Below are 19,949 nucleotides of genomic sequence, written 5' to 3'. Positions count from 1 at the left end.
TGTAGGCACAGTTTTGAAGTAGAAGGATGAGCATGGGGGAACTACTGTACTCTGCTTGCCATTGAAGGCAGGGTTAAATTGAGGTAAATGGACTTTGAAAATTGAGGTGTGGTCTCTAAACATTGAACACTGTTGTTCAATGGGAGGGCTATATGTGTGTGGAAGAAAGTGTATGTGTGTGAGTTTCTGCGTGTATGAGTCTGTGTACACGAACACAGACACATGTGGGATTTAAGAGCTGCCCACTGGATAACCAGAAGAAAGAGAAGCACGATTGTTCTCTCACAGATGGAGAGATTCTGAAGAGAGCTGGCCTAGGAGACTCTGAGCTTCCCCCACAGCCTCCCCTCCAGTACCCACCCACACTCACCCCCTCCACACACACCCTTTGAGCATTCTATCCTGAGTAACTCAGGCTCTGGGAAATGCGGTACTGAATACTTGGGTCTGTATGTTGTATCAACTGGGATGGATCCTAGAGGACTTTCTAAAGCAGAGTGAGACCTGGCATTGACTTGAAGTGGCAGCCTCCAACAGGGAAAGGCAGACTTCAGGCAGAGTCAATTCTAGAAACTGGCAGTTCTCCCTGAAAATGGTTCTTTTTTTTTTTTCCCCCAAGATTTTATTTATTTATTTATTTATTTGAGAGAGATCATGAGTAGCAGGGGGAGAGCAGAAGGGGGAGGGAGAGGGAGGAGTGGAAAGAATCTCAAGTAGACTCCATGCTGAGCATGGAGCCCAACACTGGGCTCGATCTCACGACCTTGAGATCATGACCTGAGCTGAAGCCAAGAGTCAGAGGCTTAACCGACTGAGCCACCCAGGCGCCCCAAGAATGATTCATTTTTTAGTCTTGCTACTGTTTTGTTTGGATTGTGAGAATAGTCTGGTATACTAATACAGTGTAAAATATTTTCTCTCATTTTATAAATCCCTCAGTTAGCCCCCAGTCCTCATCCGTTATTTGCACATGGTCTTATGAAAGTGGTATTGTGGGGAAGAAGGGATGCGACCTTCCTCATGTCCTTATTATACTGAGCCCAGTATGATAGCAGCAGTTTTCCACTGAGAAGGGGGCCTGAAGTTCAGACCTTTGCAGGAAAGTGAGTAGTTTTGGGGTGGGGGTGCTGTGAGCTGTGCATGGATGGGGAACTTAGCTTGGAGAAACAGCAGTTGCTTAGGCAGTGGATGAGAGGTAAGACCTCTTGTCTCCACAAATACACTGGAGCAATATATGTGACCCTTCCTTTGCCACCATGTGTCCCACTGATCACGAGCATCACCCAGTGTCCTTGTTACAAATACCAGTTCTCTGGCTCCACTCCTCACGTCTGGGCTGTGGCCTGGGAACCAGGATATTTTCCAAACATCCAAGTGAATCTTCTGATCAGGGAAGTGTGGAACTCAGTGCCCCAAGGCTAGGGGACTCTTGCAGGGGTGGAAGGAGGCTGACATTGGGGTCACTCATTATTGACCCTGCTTCAGAGAGGATGTGTAGAAAAAGAGTGGTGGAAAAGCCTTCCTAGGAGAGAAGACTGTGTACCACCTCACTGAAAACAGTAAGAGAAGAACCAGGCTTTCAATGGGCTCTACTTCTTTATTTATAAACCAGTCTTCCAACCTTTCTGAACTTCTTAGACAACACCAATTCATCTCAAATTGTATAATCTGCTATTCTGGCAAAACTGACAAGTCCTAATTTTCATTCGTGAATGTTGGTTCTAATTACTTTACTTAACCTGGAGAGCAAGAACCATTGCAGCAGTGGGGGTGGGCAGGGGTAGGCCTGCAGATTTTTTTAAAAAGCAGTTTTACTTTCAGAAGGATAGAGTATAAAGTTACCCCTTAGAACAGATCATACTGAGATTGTCCTATTGTATGGCAAACTTGCTCCTTTATTATTATTTTTTAAATCACTGTATCCATATCCTTTCTTCCCCAATAACCAAAGTAGCACAAAATTAATCAAAAAGCAAAAGTGATAACACAAGTGCCTCTGTAATCCTGTAGCTTTCACACAACTTTTAATTGGGAGTGTGTGAAAAAATATATATACATTAGTACACACACATACACATATTGAGAGACTGCTGATAATGATCTAAAATAGTGGAGTTCTTCTAGTCCAACATTTACACTACATATAACACTGCAACATACTGCCATGCTTTAAATGGCAGCAGAGGCAAATTTTTCACTAATTACACATTTTAGGACAGCAACTCTGTGCAGGTCTTACAGTGTCTGGGGACATTTTTGATATAAATAGGTCAATGTGGTCTGATTTAAGTGAAGCTTATGGATTAAAAAAAAAAAAAAGGAAAGAAACCTTCAGATCCTCATTACCAGTCCTCATCATCTCTCTTAGCATTTTAGAATGACAAATATATACCTTGTAAAAATGGTCGATTCTTTATCCCATTTGAGTTACTAGAGGGTATCGCCTGCACAATCAATCCAAAGCATGTACTGAAGCTCCACTATTTAAGACTAGAAAATGTTTTGAACAAGAAATGATCCAGTTGCCATGGGAAGACAGAGCATGTTGATGCAGTGGGCTCCGTAGGCTGACGAAGTTCAATGTTTATGCTGTGGGCCATTTGTTTTTAAAATTAAATTAAAATTCTTACTCTGAAGAAGCTGTAGTTTATTTGCTTTGTTTTGTTTTTAGGGGGAGCTTGATTTCTTCCATATTCCAAGTCTGTGCTCACATGTATGCCTCATTTCATGGACAAAGCCCCCAAGTTCAGTGCTTGGGTGACCACAGTATCGTGGCTCCCAAGATCACTAAGCTCCCAGCAGCGACGTAACTTGAATGTCTACAATTTTTAATAAAAACCCACATCCTGGAATTCTAATGCAAAGTATTATGTTAACATAGAACAACTAATTATCAGAGACCTGTAACATTCATGGAGCATATAACAACATATATATTAGCAATTCAGTCACTTAGGTTTTGCAACCTAATGTGAGTGAGCAAACATCTGACATCTGGGAGCCTTAACAGAATTCTGCGCTAAAATTATAAGACTATGAAACTGAATAAAGGAACATGCTTAACATGACTGCTAGGAGTTATTACTGCAGAAAACAGAACTAAGTGACTATTTTCCATATGCTTCATTTCCACTAATGGAAAGTATAAATATAAAATAAAAACTTCTTGCTGTCTCTTACGGTGTGTCGCTTAGTAACAGCAATTATCACAAAGAATTCCACAACAGTAGGGGTATTATGACTATAACGTAGATAGAAAAAAAAACCCAAGAGGCAAAAATACATTACAATCTGCATCATAACACATATTTGTCTTGCTATTAAAAGTTAAACTCTTCCAAAACTTCTCCATGATGACTTAATTCATCAATTAATATGATTTTCATTTGTTAAAGTGAAAATAAAACATTTAGCATATTTTGCCTCCAGTTTTACGAATGTTATACATTAAATCTAAATTGACTTTTTTTTTTTAATTTGGTATTTCCACTTTATCTTTTAAATATGGAGAATATCTTCTGAGTAGCTCAGACTTAATTTTGCCAGTTTCTGCTAGCTCAGTTGGTTTCACGGTTTTGAAAGAGAAATGAAGTACAAGAGTCCATATCCAGCACCCACTGTGAGGCAACCTCAGATAAGTTCTGCCTCAGGTGTCCCACAGAGTGAAATGAACTGATCCACCTTGAAGAGGTCCGCTCCGATTTGTCAGGTGGTTTGTGTGAAATTCTGCCCCTCGAGGTTTGCACACATTTCTCTGAGTCAGCATCAACTCCTACATTCACAAATGAAAAGCATCATGAATGGAACAAGAAATGAGGGGTGAAGGAGGAGAAACAGGTCTAATTGGTTGCAAAAGAAAGGGGTTATTTCTTTCATGAAGCAGCTGGTTCATGTGACACTTCCTGCAAGGGAAAACCTAGGCTGCTGCAGCATTCAGGAATTCTTCCATCTTCTTCATGAGGAAAGGTTTGAGAAAGTGGACCTTTGAGAGGAAATACTACAGACTTCCAAATTGGTGAAAGAACTTCCAGCATCGCTTGGATACTCCGGGTAGGAGGAACTGGAGGAGATGATATTTTTGAGCCTCTGGAGGGCAATTATTAAAAGCAGAAGCAGAAATGCTAAAAGGCTGAGGAATATGGACACATAGATGTAGACATTTGACAGGTGGCCTGAGGAAGGGTCCACTGATGTGGACAGGGATGTGGGAAATAGCTCAAGGAAAGTTCCATTCTCCACGTTACCCGAAAATACAGATGAAGAGTCAGGTTCAGACATCTTTATGGAGGGTCAAAGAATGCACAAGTATGTTAAAAGTCAGTTTCACATAGGGGTTAAAAAGGACAGAATCAGCATTTTTTTTTTTTTTTTATGATAGCATCAGCAAAGATTGTAGGCAGTTAAATCAGCACAACAAAACTTCTTGGTTTTCAAAGGCAGCAGGGGATCAGGTGTCCCTTGGCACTGCAAAAACAAACAAACAACAAAAAAACAGCTGAGTGCATTATTCGCAAAATAACACATTTAAATCTCATTTCTAGTTTTCACTTCAAGAAGGGAAGGGAACGGAATTACTTTTCCAGAAATAGATAATGTTTATATCATTATATTACAAATGATGATATAAAAATGAACTTTTATTTTACCTCCACAGTACCTAAGGTGCCAGGATTCTCCAAGGAACTAAAATAAATAAAAAGGAAAACACAATTTTGATGTGCTCCATCTGCTGTGATTTCAACAGATGCTCCAAGTAGATGCTCTGAGAATAGGACCCAAAAAGTAAGCGCCAAACCTCCCTTCTCCAGAAAATTAACTCTGCGCACCTCCAGCCCACTAGCACCTTCCCAGCCAGTATTTATCTCTAACCACACTTTTGAAGAATCACGCCGCACATGTAAGTTTGCTTTTTGTTGAACATTTATAATTCAATTTGTTTATAAAAATTCATTTTCTTGAAATGTGGGGCCATTTCTTCATGTTTCTTCTTTTCGATCTACCTGTGTACCTTGTTCTGCATACTTTAGTACTGAACAAAAAACTTCAGATTAATTTAGAAGAAAAAAGGTTGGATTCCTTTTGAATGGTAGAAAGTACAAGGTTGGCTGTCATGAGATGTAGTTTTGAAGGAGGCCTGAATTCCCCTTTACCTTTGGGATGTTGGGCAAATGGCCTACATTATTCTGAGTTTCACTTTTCCCATCTGTGAAATGTATAGCACTTGCCCCATCCCCTCTCTGTGTTATTCAGGGATCAAGAAAATAGGCATGGAAGCACTTTGTGAATTATAAAGGGTTGGGCCAAAATAAGGTTATGGTGTGTGTATGTGTGTTAATGGGTGTGGAGAAGGAATAATTTTCTCTCAGCCAGGAGGCAAAGAATACTCTTCACCATATTCTCCCTCCTAATGTGGTCCCTGTGAGGAACACCAGAAGCAAAGCAGACTGACAGGCAGGTAGCAAGCGGGATACCACATGATTCCCCAGGCTCCAAGTGTGGGTGCAGTGTGTCTCAGACACCCTCTCCTCCATCACTGGAAAAGTCACAGCCAGTTTCTGCCTGGGCCTCCAGCCCACAAAGTCCACATGGGGGCGAGGAATTCAGCCTGAGGGAGGATGATCCCTCCGGGCAGATGACTCTTCAAGTCCAGAAAAGATGCTCTTCCTAGCTCCTTATGGCATTCAATCCATTTGTTGTAAAATTTTATATCTCCTTGTGTCAGATGTAGTAAAATGCTAATGTGAAAAGATCCACTCTGCCCCTGGCTTTCCCTTTTCCTAAACTCTGCCCTGCATTTTACCTTGAAAACTTGCCTTTCCCTTCTGTTCTCCAGATCTAATTAAGTGGCTGATTCTTTGAGGGGCTGACACTGGCCGCTGTGGTCTGAGCTGAGCGGCATTAATGATCCCTGGGAAGGAGGGGACACTTCTGAGATGGCTGTCCCTGCTGGGTGTCATGCAGGCTAATGATCTTAGTGAATTCCTCTGAGTAGGCCACATACAGTGTCTTAGTAGTTCCTAAAATAATTTGACTCCTACTCCTCATTATGCTTTGCTTGGTGATTTTAATTCCATTAGGCTGCTACAGGCTCCTAACGATCCTTAAAAAAAAGAGAGAGAGAATCACAGTGGGACTCAAATGTGTCACACTGATTTGGCAATCCCTTGCCTTTTTATAGCATGTAAATGTCTCAGCCATTCATCTTTAGGGAAAATAGAGTTTCAGAGGCAGCATGATGTATAGGAGAGAAAACTAGGATGGAAACCTTATGGGCTGAATAGAAAGAAATATTCTTTATTCTGGAAAGACCTCCTAAGTCTAGCTGAGGACACTGAGAGACAAAGAAGCTAACTGATTTGACAAAAGAAATATCTTATTAGAAGATAGCCCAGAACTTTGGGCTTCTGCTCATCCTAACTCCTTGTACCATCTGGTCTCAATTTTCCTATCATTTGAGTAGTAAGGATTTTACATCCTCTTTTCCTAGCATGGGTGAAGAAGGGACTATGCATTTTGTGTGTTCCTCACAGCTCCTTGGTAGAGCAGGAATTATTCTCACTTGAGGAAACTGAGCCACAAAGACATGATTTACTCAGGGTACACATCTAGACAGTGACAGAGGAGGGACTAGACTCCACGCCTGAACTGTGTTCTTAGTTTTCTCAACTGTAATGGGAAGAGGAAAATTACGAAGACTTGCGTCATTAGTTCCTATCTGCTACTTACTCTGGGCTAGCTCACAGTTTAGTCTTGATTTTTCAGTCTTCCCATTTATGCAATAACACTTACCTTTCCTACCTCGCTAAGAGGTCCTGAGCTAGGCTATAAGAACATTTCCATAAGCATCCTTAGAAAATTATAAAAGGCCATCCCAGTAGACAGCTCCTTCTGAACGCTTAGAAAGGCTAGAGGAACTTTCCAAGTCTCTGCTAGTCCTACAGTTCTGGCATGTGCAGGTCACAGATTCAGCTGGAATTGGATTCACTACCCAAATTTATCATTTTCTGGGGGTGTGGCTGGAGGCACAGACAGTGTCACGAGAGTATCAGCAATTTAGTGGCAGAACTCACAACTGGCTACCAGACGCCTTGTTAAAACAAAGGCATTTCTTTACATGTAAATATTCCGAGAATACTTTTCACATCCTGAGGATCTCCTTCTTTCAAACAAAAGGCCCACTGTTGAGCCTCAGTGGTCTATGGAAATGAGACTTAAGAAGATTTGGGGAAAGCATCTGATCTTCCAAGTGGTCTTGGAAGAATGGTGGAAATGAACAAATGAAAGCTCGTGTCATTATTTGACATTTCTCAGTTAAATATTTTCTTCTTTAAATATTCTCCTCCCAGTATTTCAGATTTAATATCATTTCCAGAATATGTTGTAATTCTAAATGACAGATACGCAAATTTCATTTCACTGTTCTACTTTGAAACAACAGAATATATGCACTGTTAGAGATCATTTTAATTTGATGCCATTGATTCTCACTTTCTTACTGAATTTTTAAAAACTGATAAATCCTCTTTCTCTCTGCTGAACGTTTTGACAGTCTGTATAATGTTCAGGATGAGGCCAGTTGTACGTGTTCAGGACTTGTGACCATGTGAATGGGGCCAAAAATGGCGTGGTGAAAATGAAATCAAACAAGTATGTTTCAAGATGATGCTTCTTGGGCTGTTTCTCCAAACAGATTAGGTTTGAAGAAAAGAAGAGAGAGACTTCACCTTAAATGCATAGCCTTGACCTGTGTCAGGGCAGCACCAGAGTACTGCCATTTCGATGGCACCTAAAACCACGTGGGCATGATGATGCTTTTTTCTGAGCCATCCTCCGAAAGTGATTTTTGAGAAAGGAAAATGAGACAGCTGGATCACAACATTATAAATGAAGATCTGTGTCAATGTTGTGGTTCACGGTCAGCTGCTTTCCCTTTGTCTCTCGGAATAAAAACCCGTGCTGGGAAGAAATCTACAAAAGGCAGGCACTGAAGTGAGGACGAGTGGACATGGAAGGTCTCCATGAGCCCAGTGAGGTGGGGAGATGAAGAGACAGTTTAGAGGCAAACCTGGGGGTCTCTGATTCCACGACACTCTGCGCCATGCCTGAGAATGGAAGCTTTCCTTCCCATGGGGTGATGATGAGAACTGTAAAGTTTTAGAAGAACAAAAGCATACTCTCTGACGTGTACCTTCACGCCTGGTAAAAGGAAAAAGAGCTGACAGACCCCCATCTCTGAGTCTGCTCACACAGGCACTGCAAGACCTCTGGTGGCCAGTGAGTGCGTGGGGCCTATGCCATGGCTTTGTCGTCTGTAAAATAATGGTGTATGAAACTAAGCCTACAGTCAGCCTCAAATCTGGCACAGCAATTTCTGACTTTGACCTTTTTTCAAATACGTGTCTATGTGAATAACAACTATCTGAAAGGTTTTTTTTGTTGTGGAAAACTGGGATAAGCCGCTTTGTTGCCTTGTGCCCTGGCTGTTAGGATGTCGAATCAACATTTTATCATTATCAAGTCCTGCTGTCATTCTCCAAAAGGCTGTCCTCCCAAACCATTAGTAATGATTTGACAGATAAAGTATTAATATGACATGGTAAAATGCTTGTTTCTGTCTACAAATATAAAATTTGATATTATAATGATATATTGGATCTCTTTCTCTGTAGGACACGTAGAGATTACCATTTCCAAAATCTAGTAGGGACCTTATCACATTTAAGCAAAGCTGTTTTTAGTTCTACTTAGAAAATAGTATGCTTTATATGAGATCTCAAGCCACTCCTTTAGCATTTACACAATTACCTTCTCTCTTAATGCTTTTTCTTTGGCTGATGAGAGAAGATTGGTGCTGACATACATACTTCCCACAATTTCTAAATGTAAATTGTCACTTGCAGTCAATGGCAAACACTTACCCATTGGGCTTGCAATAATGAAAATAAAGTTTATTATCTTATGTGCTATCCTTATTCAAAGATGATTCAGCCATCCATATATTTGAGAACTGCTCTTACTTATCAGTATAATGTTTTAGGAGAGTAGAATTGTATGTGAATTCTGTTTCTGATTCCCTGTAACAGTCCAATAAAAAATAAAATCAAGTAAGGAAATAAACTGAGTCTATCTGTTATTAAATATTGAATTGAGTACCATCTTATGAGAAGACATGCAGAAGATGAAGAGTCTGAATAATACACTGGAAGTCATGGATCTAAACTGGATAATGTAAGACAAAAAATTAAAATTAACACTTCTCTTTACCCACTGTTCAAATGAATGATCAGAAAATAAATTCAGAGTTTTTTCATTGTATTTTGGTGAAAATTTTAAAAATGACAAAGTAATAGCTTAGTATCAGCTAAAAAATTATCTTAAAATATTTTAAAAATCCATTTCTAGGATAGGTCATTACGTTGCTTTGGATTCAGACCAGTCTCCTATATCTTTCTACCCTCGTGATGACTTTTGTCTATCTGGATTACCCTCAGGCCCAGTAAAAGATTTCCTTAGCAAAATAACTAAATTATACTCAGAATGCTTTTATGCTAGATCAATTACTTGGTCTTAATTCTTTAAAAATTAGTTATCCACATAAGCTATAATTCACAAAATATTCAGAATATTCCTTTCTTAATACACAAAATGGTGTACTGAGTGAAGTTAAAAAAAAGTCTCAAACACAAGAAAGTATTTCAAAAGGAGATATGAAAATGACTGGCCATCCATCTTGTACAACCTCAAATGTAACTGTAGATATAACCTCCCTTGCATTTATATATCACTGCTTTTCTGGAAAAATCAAAGTATTAGTCTTAATAAATTTGTGTTACATTTATATTCAATGTGAAGATTTTATGTCCAAAACACTGCCTTAGAAAGGATAATTATTTAAGAATAACACTGTTTTAGAATAAGATACTTTAAATGGATGATGTTCTGTTTTAAAAAACAGGTCAAATACAAAGCCAGGTGTAGGCACAGCATTTTCATGATTCTTTTATGATGTTTAGAAAAGACCAGGAAGGGCTCTGTCCTACCTTTTGGGGATATTGGACCCCTCTTGGCTAACACTATGAGTCTGAATCAAAATGAGAAAAGTATCAACTTGAGGGTTGAAGGAAACACAAGCTGTTTAAGAAGCAGCAGAACAATAAAAATCTCTTTTAGGGAGCGGGAGAAAAGGTCACTGGTTTAAACACTTCATTTAAATAAAAAGCAAATAGCCAGAGAAATAATGACTTGAAGAACATAGGCAAGGTCAAAATGAATCAGTGTGGAAGAAAGAAGGTAAGAAGCAAGACTGGCCTTTCAAGATGTTACAGTATTTTTAGTAAGGGCTTTCAGGTCATTTCTCTCCCTCCACTAGGATCTGATCATTTCCAGTATGTTACAAGTGTAGTAAGAAAAACATTTGTTATTCTTGGAGCAGCTAGAATTGGTTAAATCATAGCACTAGTATACAAAAAATCTTACTTATTTTTAATAAGGCTAGACACATTTTTTAAAAATTCTCATTAAACCATGCTCTGGTAGAAGAATGGAATGGTGTTTTCTCCTTTTCCATTGTCTCTCATTCTCCCTCTGCAGTTAAAATAATTTATATTCAATATACTTTTTGTCTAATCAGAAATTGCTCATAGAGTATGACACTGGGAAAGATTTTGTTCTTATAAACTTAATTTTGTGATTACTACAATTTTCTTTAAACCTTTACATGTAGACCACTAGGTATCTCTAGTCTACTCTCAGGTGCCAGGGAACTTTGGATTCCTCTAAAACTGCTGTAAGAGAACAGGGTAGAGCCCGGAAATTTGGTTTCTCAGCAGCCATTTGATGAAGTCCACTCTAAATCTAAGCAGATTCCTCAGAAGTGGGCAGCCATGGGCCACGACGCCATTCACTATAATCAGAGGAAAACATGATATTGTATTACTCCCTAACAATACTTTGTTTGTTTTCTACTGCTACCTCCCTCTTTAAATATATTCCTCAGTTCATAGCTTATTGTCATGATTGATTCCTCTTTATCTTGATTCCTCATTCCATTTTCTTCTGTCTCCTATAGGCATCCAAGCTAATGTGTTTAATGAGGACCTTTCTGTTTGCATGTTTCTATGAATGCCTGTTACTGTTTTGTATACATTTTCTTATAAATTCTCCTCATCTCATAAACTTTCAATTTGTAAGAATGGATATACAGTAAATATTTCATTCACTCCATAAATTAAACCCTAAGCTTCATCTCTACTTAAAATATCTTGATAGTTGAGGCAGCGGGGAGAGGAATATAAATTATATAATGTATCCAATTCTCTATTTTTGCACACAGGAATATGCCAAAGACTAATAGCCATCCTCTATCCATAAAATCACATGTACAGGTACAGTTTGAAAAAAAACAGTGATGACATAGGTTGTCTGAAAAGAACTTCAGTATTAGCAATTAATTAAGAAAGCTACTATTCATATCTATCTTTATTGACAACTACCGTCATGTATTTATTTCAAATAAGGTGCTTTATAGTCTGTTCCTTAAGAATAGATTGGAATATCACAAATGTATATAAATGTTTTAGGTCTTGCATTTTAAGTCTCCAGCTCACAGAGTCTTCTGTGTGATGACATTTTTAATCAAGGCACAGCATTTACTTGAATTAATGAACCATTGTCCCTCATAATATAACTACAAATAGAACCTTAGTTGATTACATAGTGTGTGAATTGCCCATCCCTTCTGGATATTAGCCCAGTGTTTAGCATAATATATACATATGAATTTTGCTAAATAAGTTCTCTCGTTTTTCCAGTCCTCAATGGCTAACAGTCAAAGTATGATGATGCTTTCCACAGTAAAATGGATATTTAAAAAGAATGATTAGTAATTGGCAGCTTACACAGGCTGTGTTGGATACATTCAGTTTTGGCCATATTACATGATTTAGGAGTCAGATGAATACTAAGAAAAAGAATTAGAAGGCAGATTTCAAGATCTAATGCAATGCAAGATTCTTGGGCCAATTAAAGGAAAAAACAGCTTTGTTATAAAGGACAATATTAAGACAACTGGGGAAATTTAAATATAGATTATACATTAAATAACTGTATTATGTAAATATTAAATTCCCTAAGTTTGATATAGGAGAATGTTATTTTTAGGAAATGCATCTTGAACTTTGTAGCCATAAAGTGTTATGTCAGCAACTAACATTCAAATGTTTCAGCCAAAAAAAACAGTACACACATTTACATACATATACAGAAAGATGATAAAGCAAATATGTCAAAATGTTAACAATTGGTTACTCTGGTTAAAGAATATATAGGTGTTATTATTCTTGCAACTTTTCAGTAGATTTGGAATTTCTCAACATATAAGTCGGGGAAAAAATGACTTATCCCCAAGGATGTTAAGAAAATATGCTTGGGTGCTTGGGTGGTGCAGTCAGTTAAATGTCTGACTCTTGGTTTTGGCTCAGGTCGTGATCTCAGGGTCATGAGATCGAGCCCTGCATTGGGCTCTGCGCTCAGTGTGGAGTCTGCTTAAGACTCTCTCTTTCTCTCTCTCTGCCCCCACGCACACACTCTCTCTCAAATACATAAATAAATAAATCTTAAAAAAAGAAAAAATATGCTTGTCATAATATGCAGTAAATCAGCTAAAATGTTGGAAGCTTCTAAAGAAACACAATGATAGAAGCCTGATTCTTCAAAGGAATCTTTCCAACAGCATTGGAAAAGCTCAACTATTTGCTGCTACCATCAGCTCATTATGCCCACTAAGCCATGGGTACCAGAGGTGAAGCATGAGAGGATGAGTTAGAGGAAGTTTAATATATCCAGGAAACTGGATCCATGGTTGTGGGAGATGCTACCTAAAGACCAGGAATGGTGACTCACTAGCCAGCCTTACTCATGACTTCACTGCTGCTATCACTCACTGGTCTGAATCTCAATATGGACCTCCAGAATCATGGAATCCAATTATGTTCATCTTATATCATCAGTCATCTTCAGAAGTGGCCATGGGCATCTGTCCTATAGTGGAAATACCCAAAGATAAGGACTTTGGAGACATCTTGGGTCAAGAGAGAATAGTTTTCTTTTCCTTTTGTTTTTGTTTTTAATTGAGATATAATTGACATATAACATTATATTAGTTTCAGGTTATATAGGTTCTGATAGCAATTTCAATTTGTGAGGCGGGACTAGGAGCCATTCTCTACACCAACAAGCAATTCTAGGGACACTAGCTGAGTGTTCTACAATTCAACTCAAATCTAACACTATCTATTGGGAGATAGCATCAGATGCCACAGGTTGAGGGTTCAATCCTACAAGACCCTGCCTCTCAACATACACACTTCAGACACCAATCCTAAGCCCCAGGTTGTTACCTGTGTTTCTGACTGGGGATAAATCAAAGGTTCCCAAGCCCCTCTCCTCCAGTTCAATTAATTTGCTAGAGCAGCTCACAGAACTCAGAGAAACATCTTACTTACTAGGTTACCAGTATATTATAAAAGGATATAACTCAGGAATATCCAGACAGAGGAGATGCATAAGGCAAGCTATGGGAAAAGGGCACGGAGATTCCATGCTAAGTGTGTCGCTCTCCCACCGTGTCCCTGTGTTGGCCTACCCGGAAGCTCTCTGAACCCTGTCTTTTTGGGTTTTTATTAATGTTTCATTACATAGACATAATTGATTAAATCATCAATCACTGGAGATTGATTCAACCTCCTTCCGTTCTCTCCTCCCCTTCCTGTTGAACTTAAAGTTCCAACCCTCTAATCACAAGGTGGGTTCCTCTAACAATGAGCCCCCACCATTAGGTGTGGTTCAAAGTCACCTCATTAACATAACAAAAGACACATTGTGCCATTCATCAGGCAGGAAATTCCTAGGGTGCCAAAAACAGAGAGGAAGACGGAATATATATTTGTTATAAATCACAATTATCACACAGGTGCACAATATAATGATTTGATATTTGTGTATATTGCAAAATGATCACCACAATAAGTCTAGTTAATATCTATCACCTCACATAGTTACAATTTTTTTCTTGTGATTTGAAATTTTAAGATCTACTCTCTTAGCAACTTTCAAATAAATAATACAGTATTATTGACTATAGTCACCATGCTGTACACTACATCCCCATGACTTACTTAGTATGTAACTGGAAGTTTGTACTTTTTAAACACCTTCACATATATCACCCAGGCCCTCATCACCGGCTTCCAGCAACCACTGGTCTGTTCCCTATATCTGACTTCAGGTTTGTTTTGTTTTGTTTAGATTCCACATATAAGTGAGATCCTATGGTATTTGTATTTCTCTGACTTATTTTATCTAGCATAATGCCCTCAGGCACACGAGTAGTTTTCTAACAGAACAAATCAGCTGGACTCCAGGGAAGCCCAGTGGGAGCCCACAGTAGTCAGTGAGGCCCAGATTCTACACGCGGACTGCAGGAAACAATAGCAGCAAATAAACTAAAGTACAAGTGGGAGACTATTTAGGCAGCAAGTGTCAAACAGGCTTCAAACAGTTAAGTTCCGCACATCAAAGAACTTACAGTCCTTTACATCTCTTAAACCAGCAGCCACCTCCCTGATCATCCTGGTTTGGGTGAGTCCTCTAGTGTGGCAAGATGCTAAGCCTGACCACAAGAACTCTATTATAGTCCAGGGTCCATATTTTATGAAATAGGGGCCAATGAACAATTTAGAAATTGAATCATCGTGCAAAATGCAGCTACAAATGAAAAAATGGAGGACACTGATACTAATAGTGCTTTTGCCAGTCATCAACAATTATATGGCTGCAAATATAGGTAGGTACCCTAAAATGATGAGTACCAGATGAGTCAGATTTTAGACAGAGGTTACGTAAAGCACCAATCCTATAAGGAGATAAAGTGCTCTCTTACGGCTCTGAAATTACTCATCTACCAGGATTTCCAGGTATACCAGGGAGGGCAGGGGACAGAACAGGACATTATGTCCTTCATCAGGAAAGCATGTTCCCATGTGGGATTTCCCATGGTCCTGCTAATTCTTGGTGTGAATCAAATAGCAAAGCTTGCCTTAATGCTCTCTATCTCTCTCTTTTTCTGTTTGTCTCTCTCTCTCAGGCGATACAGTAAACTCAAAAGTCTGGCTAACAAAGAGAATGTCTACATGTTCCTTGTAACATGGAACAAAATGATATGGCAGGCTATCAAGTGTGGGAGGAAATCAAGTCCTCAGCAGCTTGTTGTCATTTTAGATAACAACTCAAGACGAGAATCTGTCAAAGACAAAAGGGAAGCAATAAACAAGTGTGGGCTCAAATTCTCCCAGAATGTGGTAAACTTAAAAATGTAAGGAGGTGGGGGTGCCTGGGTAGCTCAGTGGGTTAAGCGTCTGACTCTTGGTTTCAGCTCAGATCATGATCTCAGGGTCATGAGATCAAGCCCCACGTCAGTCTGGCCCTGTGGGGAGTCTGCTTGAGATTCTTGCTTCCCCTTCTCCTCCTCCCCCCCATACACTCCCCCTCCCTCCCTCTCTCTCTCTAAAATAAAATAAATAGAATCTTTTAAAAAATATAAGGAGGTGAAATTGAGAAATAATTAGGAATTACTTATAGTAAACAGACTACTGAAATAGTTATATATTCTTTTAAAAATATAAATAAATATAGTTTTATTCAAGGAAACCATGAGTATCTCTTATATGAGATTTAACTGACTTTGTCCTTTATCAGACTGGAGCTCTCTACCTTACCCTTAAGGTTGTAGGCTCTGTGTTTTTTATTCACTTAGCTTTGGTCAGAAACACATGTTCACATGTCACCCACTACTCTTATATCTAGTCTTTAATTCTCTTTTATTTTAATGGTGTGGGCTGGGATGTAGGGGCCATATCATGCCAGAAAAGTTGTGGGAAGTAGAGGGGAAAGAAAGGTGACAGGAGCATCCCCACATCATTGTGGAATGGTAATATCTTCAGAACATGATAGGCAGTAGTATGCCCAGGATGTTATGTAGGAGAAAGAATGTCCAGCACAACAGTTTGGGGAAACAGTAGTAACAACATGAACGACAGTAGCCAGTATTTATTAAATAAAAGCATATACTAGTTTTGTATGTGTGTTCATGTGTACACATGGTACATGTGTATTTTCTCTAATCTTCACAGCTCTTGAAGGTAGTTATTATTTTTCTTTAACAGATGAGAAAATTAAGGATCAGAGAATTTAAAAGCTTACTCCAAGGTCGCCCAGCCACTTAGAGGCAGGACTGGAATTCAAATCTATATCCCTATGTCTCCAAATGCTCTATGTTCATTACGTTCCTTCTCTCCAGGGAGCCTGAGGGTAAAAGAGGGATAATTTCAAGACTTGTGGTCATTCATGCTGTTTGCATGTTTCTGCTGTTCCTTCTTCTTCCAGGCATGTTGTAGGATTACATGTTCCCATCCCCTCTGAATTTAGGGTGGCCAGATGACTTGTTTTGGCCAGTGAAATTTGGGAAAAGTGACATGTTCGATAAGCATTTGTTGGATGGTTTCATGAATAAAAGAGTAAAGGAATAAAGAAATTTGAAGCTTCTTGGAGAGGTATTCCATATTTGTTCTATTTTGGGATGCACAATAATTATTGAATGAATGAATAAATGATCTCGTATAAAATCATATCAATTACTCAAAGGGTAAGTACTCAGTATTAAAGAATAATGATGAACATACCCTAAATTTTATAAGTATTTTAGTTATGGCAATAAAATTTATAGTTTCAGATTCCAGAGCAAACTCTAAGCATACTTTTTATCAAGCAACTGTGTCTTTCAACAAAAATTTTATTTAGTCAAGTATCCACTGGGATAACCAAGGAAAGGATGGAGGAATCCACTATAAATATTGAAATTCATTACTGTGAACATAGCTGAGGAGTTGTTGCAAATGTATTTTGAAGAGCACAACAAAAATTATAAGAGTTTACCATAGTCAATGAAGACCTGACTAGATGTGAGACAGAATACATTGTTTTTTGTTTTTTAAGATTTTATTTATTTATTTATTTGAGAGAGAGAGGGAGAGAGAGACTGCAAGCGGGGGTAAGGAGAGGGACAAGCAGACTCTGTGCTGAGCCCAGAGCCTGACACGGGGGCTCAATCTCAGGACCCTGAGATCATGACCTGAGCCTGAACCAAGAGTTGGACGCTCAACTGACTGAGCCACCCAGGCACCCCAGAATTTGTTGTTTTTAATTTAAATTGTTCTTTAAGTTAAACTTCATGATAATCCCTCCTTCGAAAATTACTAAGTCCCTTATAATCACAATCCTTGGCACTGTGCTCATCTGTAGAGATAAAAAGGGTCAAGGACAATACTGCTTTCCAATCACCACAGGCTATTATAATTTATGATATTCAGGAACATTCTATGCCATGGTACTCTAATGTTAGTCACTCTATCTCGAGGATTAACTCACCCTCCCCTCCAAAGAAACCAAAACAGAACGAAACAAAATTCAATAGAAAAGCAGCATAGAAAAGGAAAATGTTTACATTTTTATAAATTTCACAATTTAATTACAAAGCCCCACACTGGAGATCATTGCTACTCAAAGTAGCCATTTGCCTCCCTCAGGAATATGTGGGTTATGAGTCCTTGTGAGATGAGGAACTTGTAAAGCACTGCTTCCCGTACCCAGAATATCTTGCTTAAAAAAAAAAAAAGTCAGCTAAACTACAAAGTGTGCTTAGTGCCTTATTTGATTTTTTTCTGGCTCAAGTTCTGTATCTCATGGTGCGTGAGTAACTAACAGTTCAAGGGCTGGCATTAGTGCAGGGACCATACTTTGAATAGCACTTCATCTAGATCATGGCCATGATGATGTGAACGGTGATATCCTAAGCAGTATTGTGCTAGGAAATTAATCCAGACCTCAGCTTCTTAGAAAAATAATAAAAGGAATGAAAGCACATGAGCACAAAAGAAGCAATTTTTTTTTCTTTTCATTCATTCTGGAACTGACTTAAAACATTTATCATGTATTTAAGTTATTCCTTCTTTCCCTATGGTCTCTCTCAATATTAACTTTCCACTATTAAAAAAAAAATCAAAAAATACCAAAACAAAAATTAAATAAGCAATCATAAAAGGAAAACATTTTTTTCATAGAATTGGGTAGCTAGAAGTCCTTAAAAACCAGGAAACTGAAGTCTCTAAAAGTTAAGTAAATTAAATTTTGAAGGTCATTGTTTATACGCCTTCTGGAAAAGGATAGCAGAAGGAGATAGCTGGTGACTGAAACCACAAATCAGGAGCTCAGGATCCTTTTCTGGCTCCAAATCCACTTTATACTCAGAGCTGAGCTGGGTGGCCAACAAGAAGAAATTAGATGAAAGACATGTTATTTGGTTTCTTTTGTTTTCCAGAGGTTAATTCATCATATGAATCAAAATATGTGCCACACAGGGTCCAAATCTGAGACCAAAACTGATAAGGTTAATAAAGAGACAGGGGACAGAAGGAGAGATCTCAGAAACTGATTCCAGTGAAACAGACCAACTTTGTTGACAAGTAGTCCTTTTGAAGGTCTGAGAACCTGTCAGTATTCCTCTGTCACTCTAAAAGTCACAGTGCCCTTAATCATGCACTTGATTGATGGAAATTGAGGTCAACAAGTTCACCAAGGACCTTCTCTTGAGGAATAGTTAGAATGACAGGTTGCCAAGGTATATGAAGGCCATCAAGGAGAGTATTAGTAAATACATATTTTTTGAACTGGGTTCCATTTACAAGGGTGTTTCCAAATTGAACACATGAATCATAAATTATATACTTATGACTGTGTACTTCTCTAAAAGAATGTTAAACATCAATAAAAAATGGTTTTTTTTAAGGGAAGAAAATATCATGTGCCAAGCATATAAAAGATATTCTGGGTCATAGTGAGGAATGTCTACTACTTGTTGGATGAATTATTTGAGTGCTTCCCTTTTCATCCAAAAATGTATGGTACTGTAGGCTAACAATATTAATTACATTCTGATAATTTACCCCATGGGAGAAAATTAGACAAGTTTAAAAGGCACATGCACAAAGATGTGTTCTGTAGCTAAACATTGGAGCTACCAAGATGTCCATGAGTCAAGGATTGGTTAAATGGTAGAAGAGTCATGCAATGGAGGATTCTGATATAATAAAAAAGATGACATTTTCTAATATGGAAAGATGCTGGACATGTATGGCTAAGTCAAAAAGTAAGCTTCAGAATAGTGCATAGTATGATTCCATTTTTGTAAAACAACTACTATAGCACTGCTACTACTACTAGGCACACATATACAATTTTAGAGGCATGAAAAAGAAAACTAAACTAAACAAGGTTATGCACCAAGTTAACAGTTTTTGTTAGCAGGTGATGTGGGTAGGTTTGTTTACATCCTATTTTGTGCATGTATCTGAATTTTGATACAAAGAAAATACATTGTTTTATAATCAGAAAAAAAACCAATAAAGGTGTTTTCATTAGAAAAAATAGAAATAAGGGGGTGCCTGGGTGGCTCAGTCGTTAAGCAGCTGCCTTTGGGTCAGGTCATGATCCCAGGGTCCTGGGATCCAGCCCCACATTGGGCTCCCTGCTCAGCGGGAAGCCTGCTTCTCCCTCTCCCCCTCCTCCTGCTTGTGTTCCCTCTCTCGCTTGTCTCTCTCTCTGTCAAATAAATAATCTTAAAAAAAAAAAGAAAAAATAGAAATAAAATTTAATAAGAGCATATGTAGTGAAAATGCAACTGGTTTTTAAGCCCAGAATTCTTTCTCCTCCCCCTCTTCCTTCCCTCCCCCCATCCCCACTCCTCCTCCTCCTCCTCCTTTTTTTGTACTGCATATACTTAACAAAACCTTTGAAATGGTTCATATATACCTCCTGTTTCAAAGTTTAAGACTGTCTGG

General features: G+C 38.5%; 1 protein-coding gene and 1 long non-coding RNA gene across 2 annotated transcripts in view; one reads left to right on the top strand and one right to left on the bottom strand.

The window, feature by feature from the left end:
* The window catches only part of LOC115941187 (uncharacterized), a 91,489-nt gene extending 82,146 nt beyond the window's left edge, over positions 1 to 9,343 (top strand). The window contains exons 2-3 of the long non-coding RNA XR_014143710.1: positions 4,655 to 4,897; positions 7,550 to 9,343. This is a non-coding gene — a long non-coding RNA (uncharacterized LOC115941187). The remainder of the gene's footprint in view (positions 1 to 4,654; positions 4,898 to 7,549) is intronic.
* Positions 1,516 to 19,949, bottom strand: part of SERTM1 (serine rich and transmembrane domain containing 1) — a 22,920-nt gene continuing 4,486 nt past the window's right edge. The window contains exon 3 of the mRNA XM_006734033.3: positions 1,516 to 4,464. Within this exon, the coding sequence (XP_006734096.1) occupies positions 3,955 to 4,278 (324 nt within the window). The 5' untranslated portion in view covers positions 4,279 to 4,464 and the 3' untranslated portion in view covers positions 1,516 to 3,954. The remainder of the gene's footprint in view (positions 4,465 to 19,949) is intronic.

This window comes from Leptonychotes weddellii, chromosome 3 (assembly GCF_054177405.1).
Source record: "Leptonychotes weddellii isolate Sample4059 chromosome 3, ASM5417740v2, whole genome shotgun sequence".
Lineage (NCBI taxonomy): Eukaryota > Metazoa > Chordata > Mammalia > Carnivora > Phocidae > Leptonychotes > Leptonychotes weddellii.
This window is presented reverse-complemented; position numbering and strand designations above follow the sequence as displayed.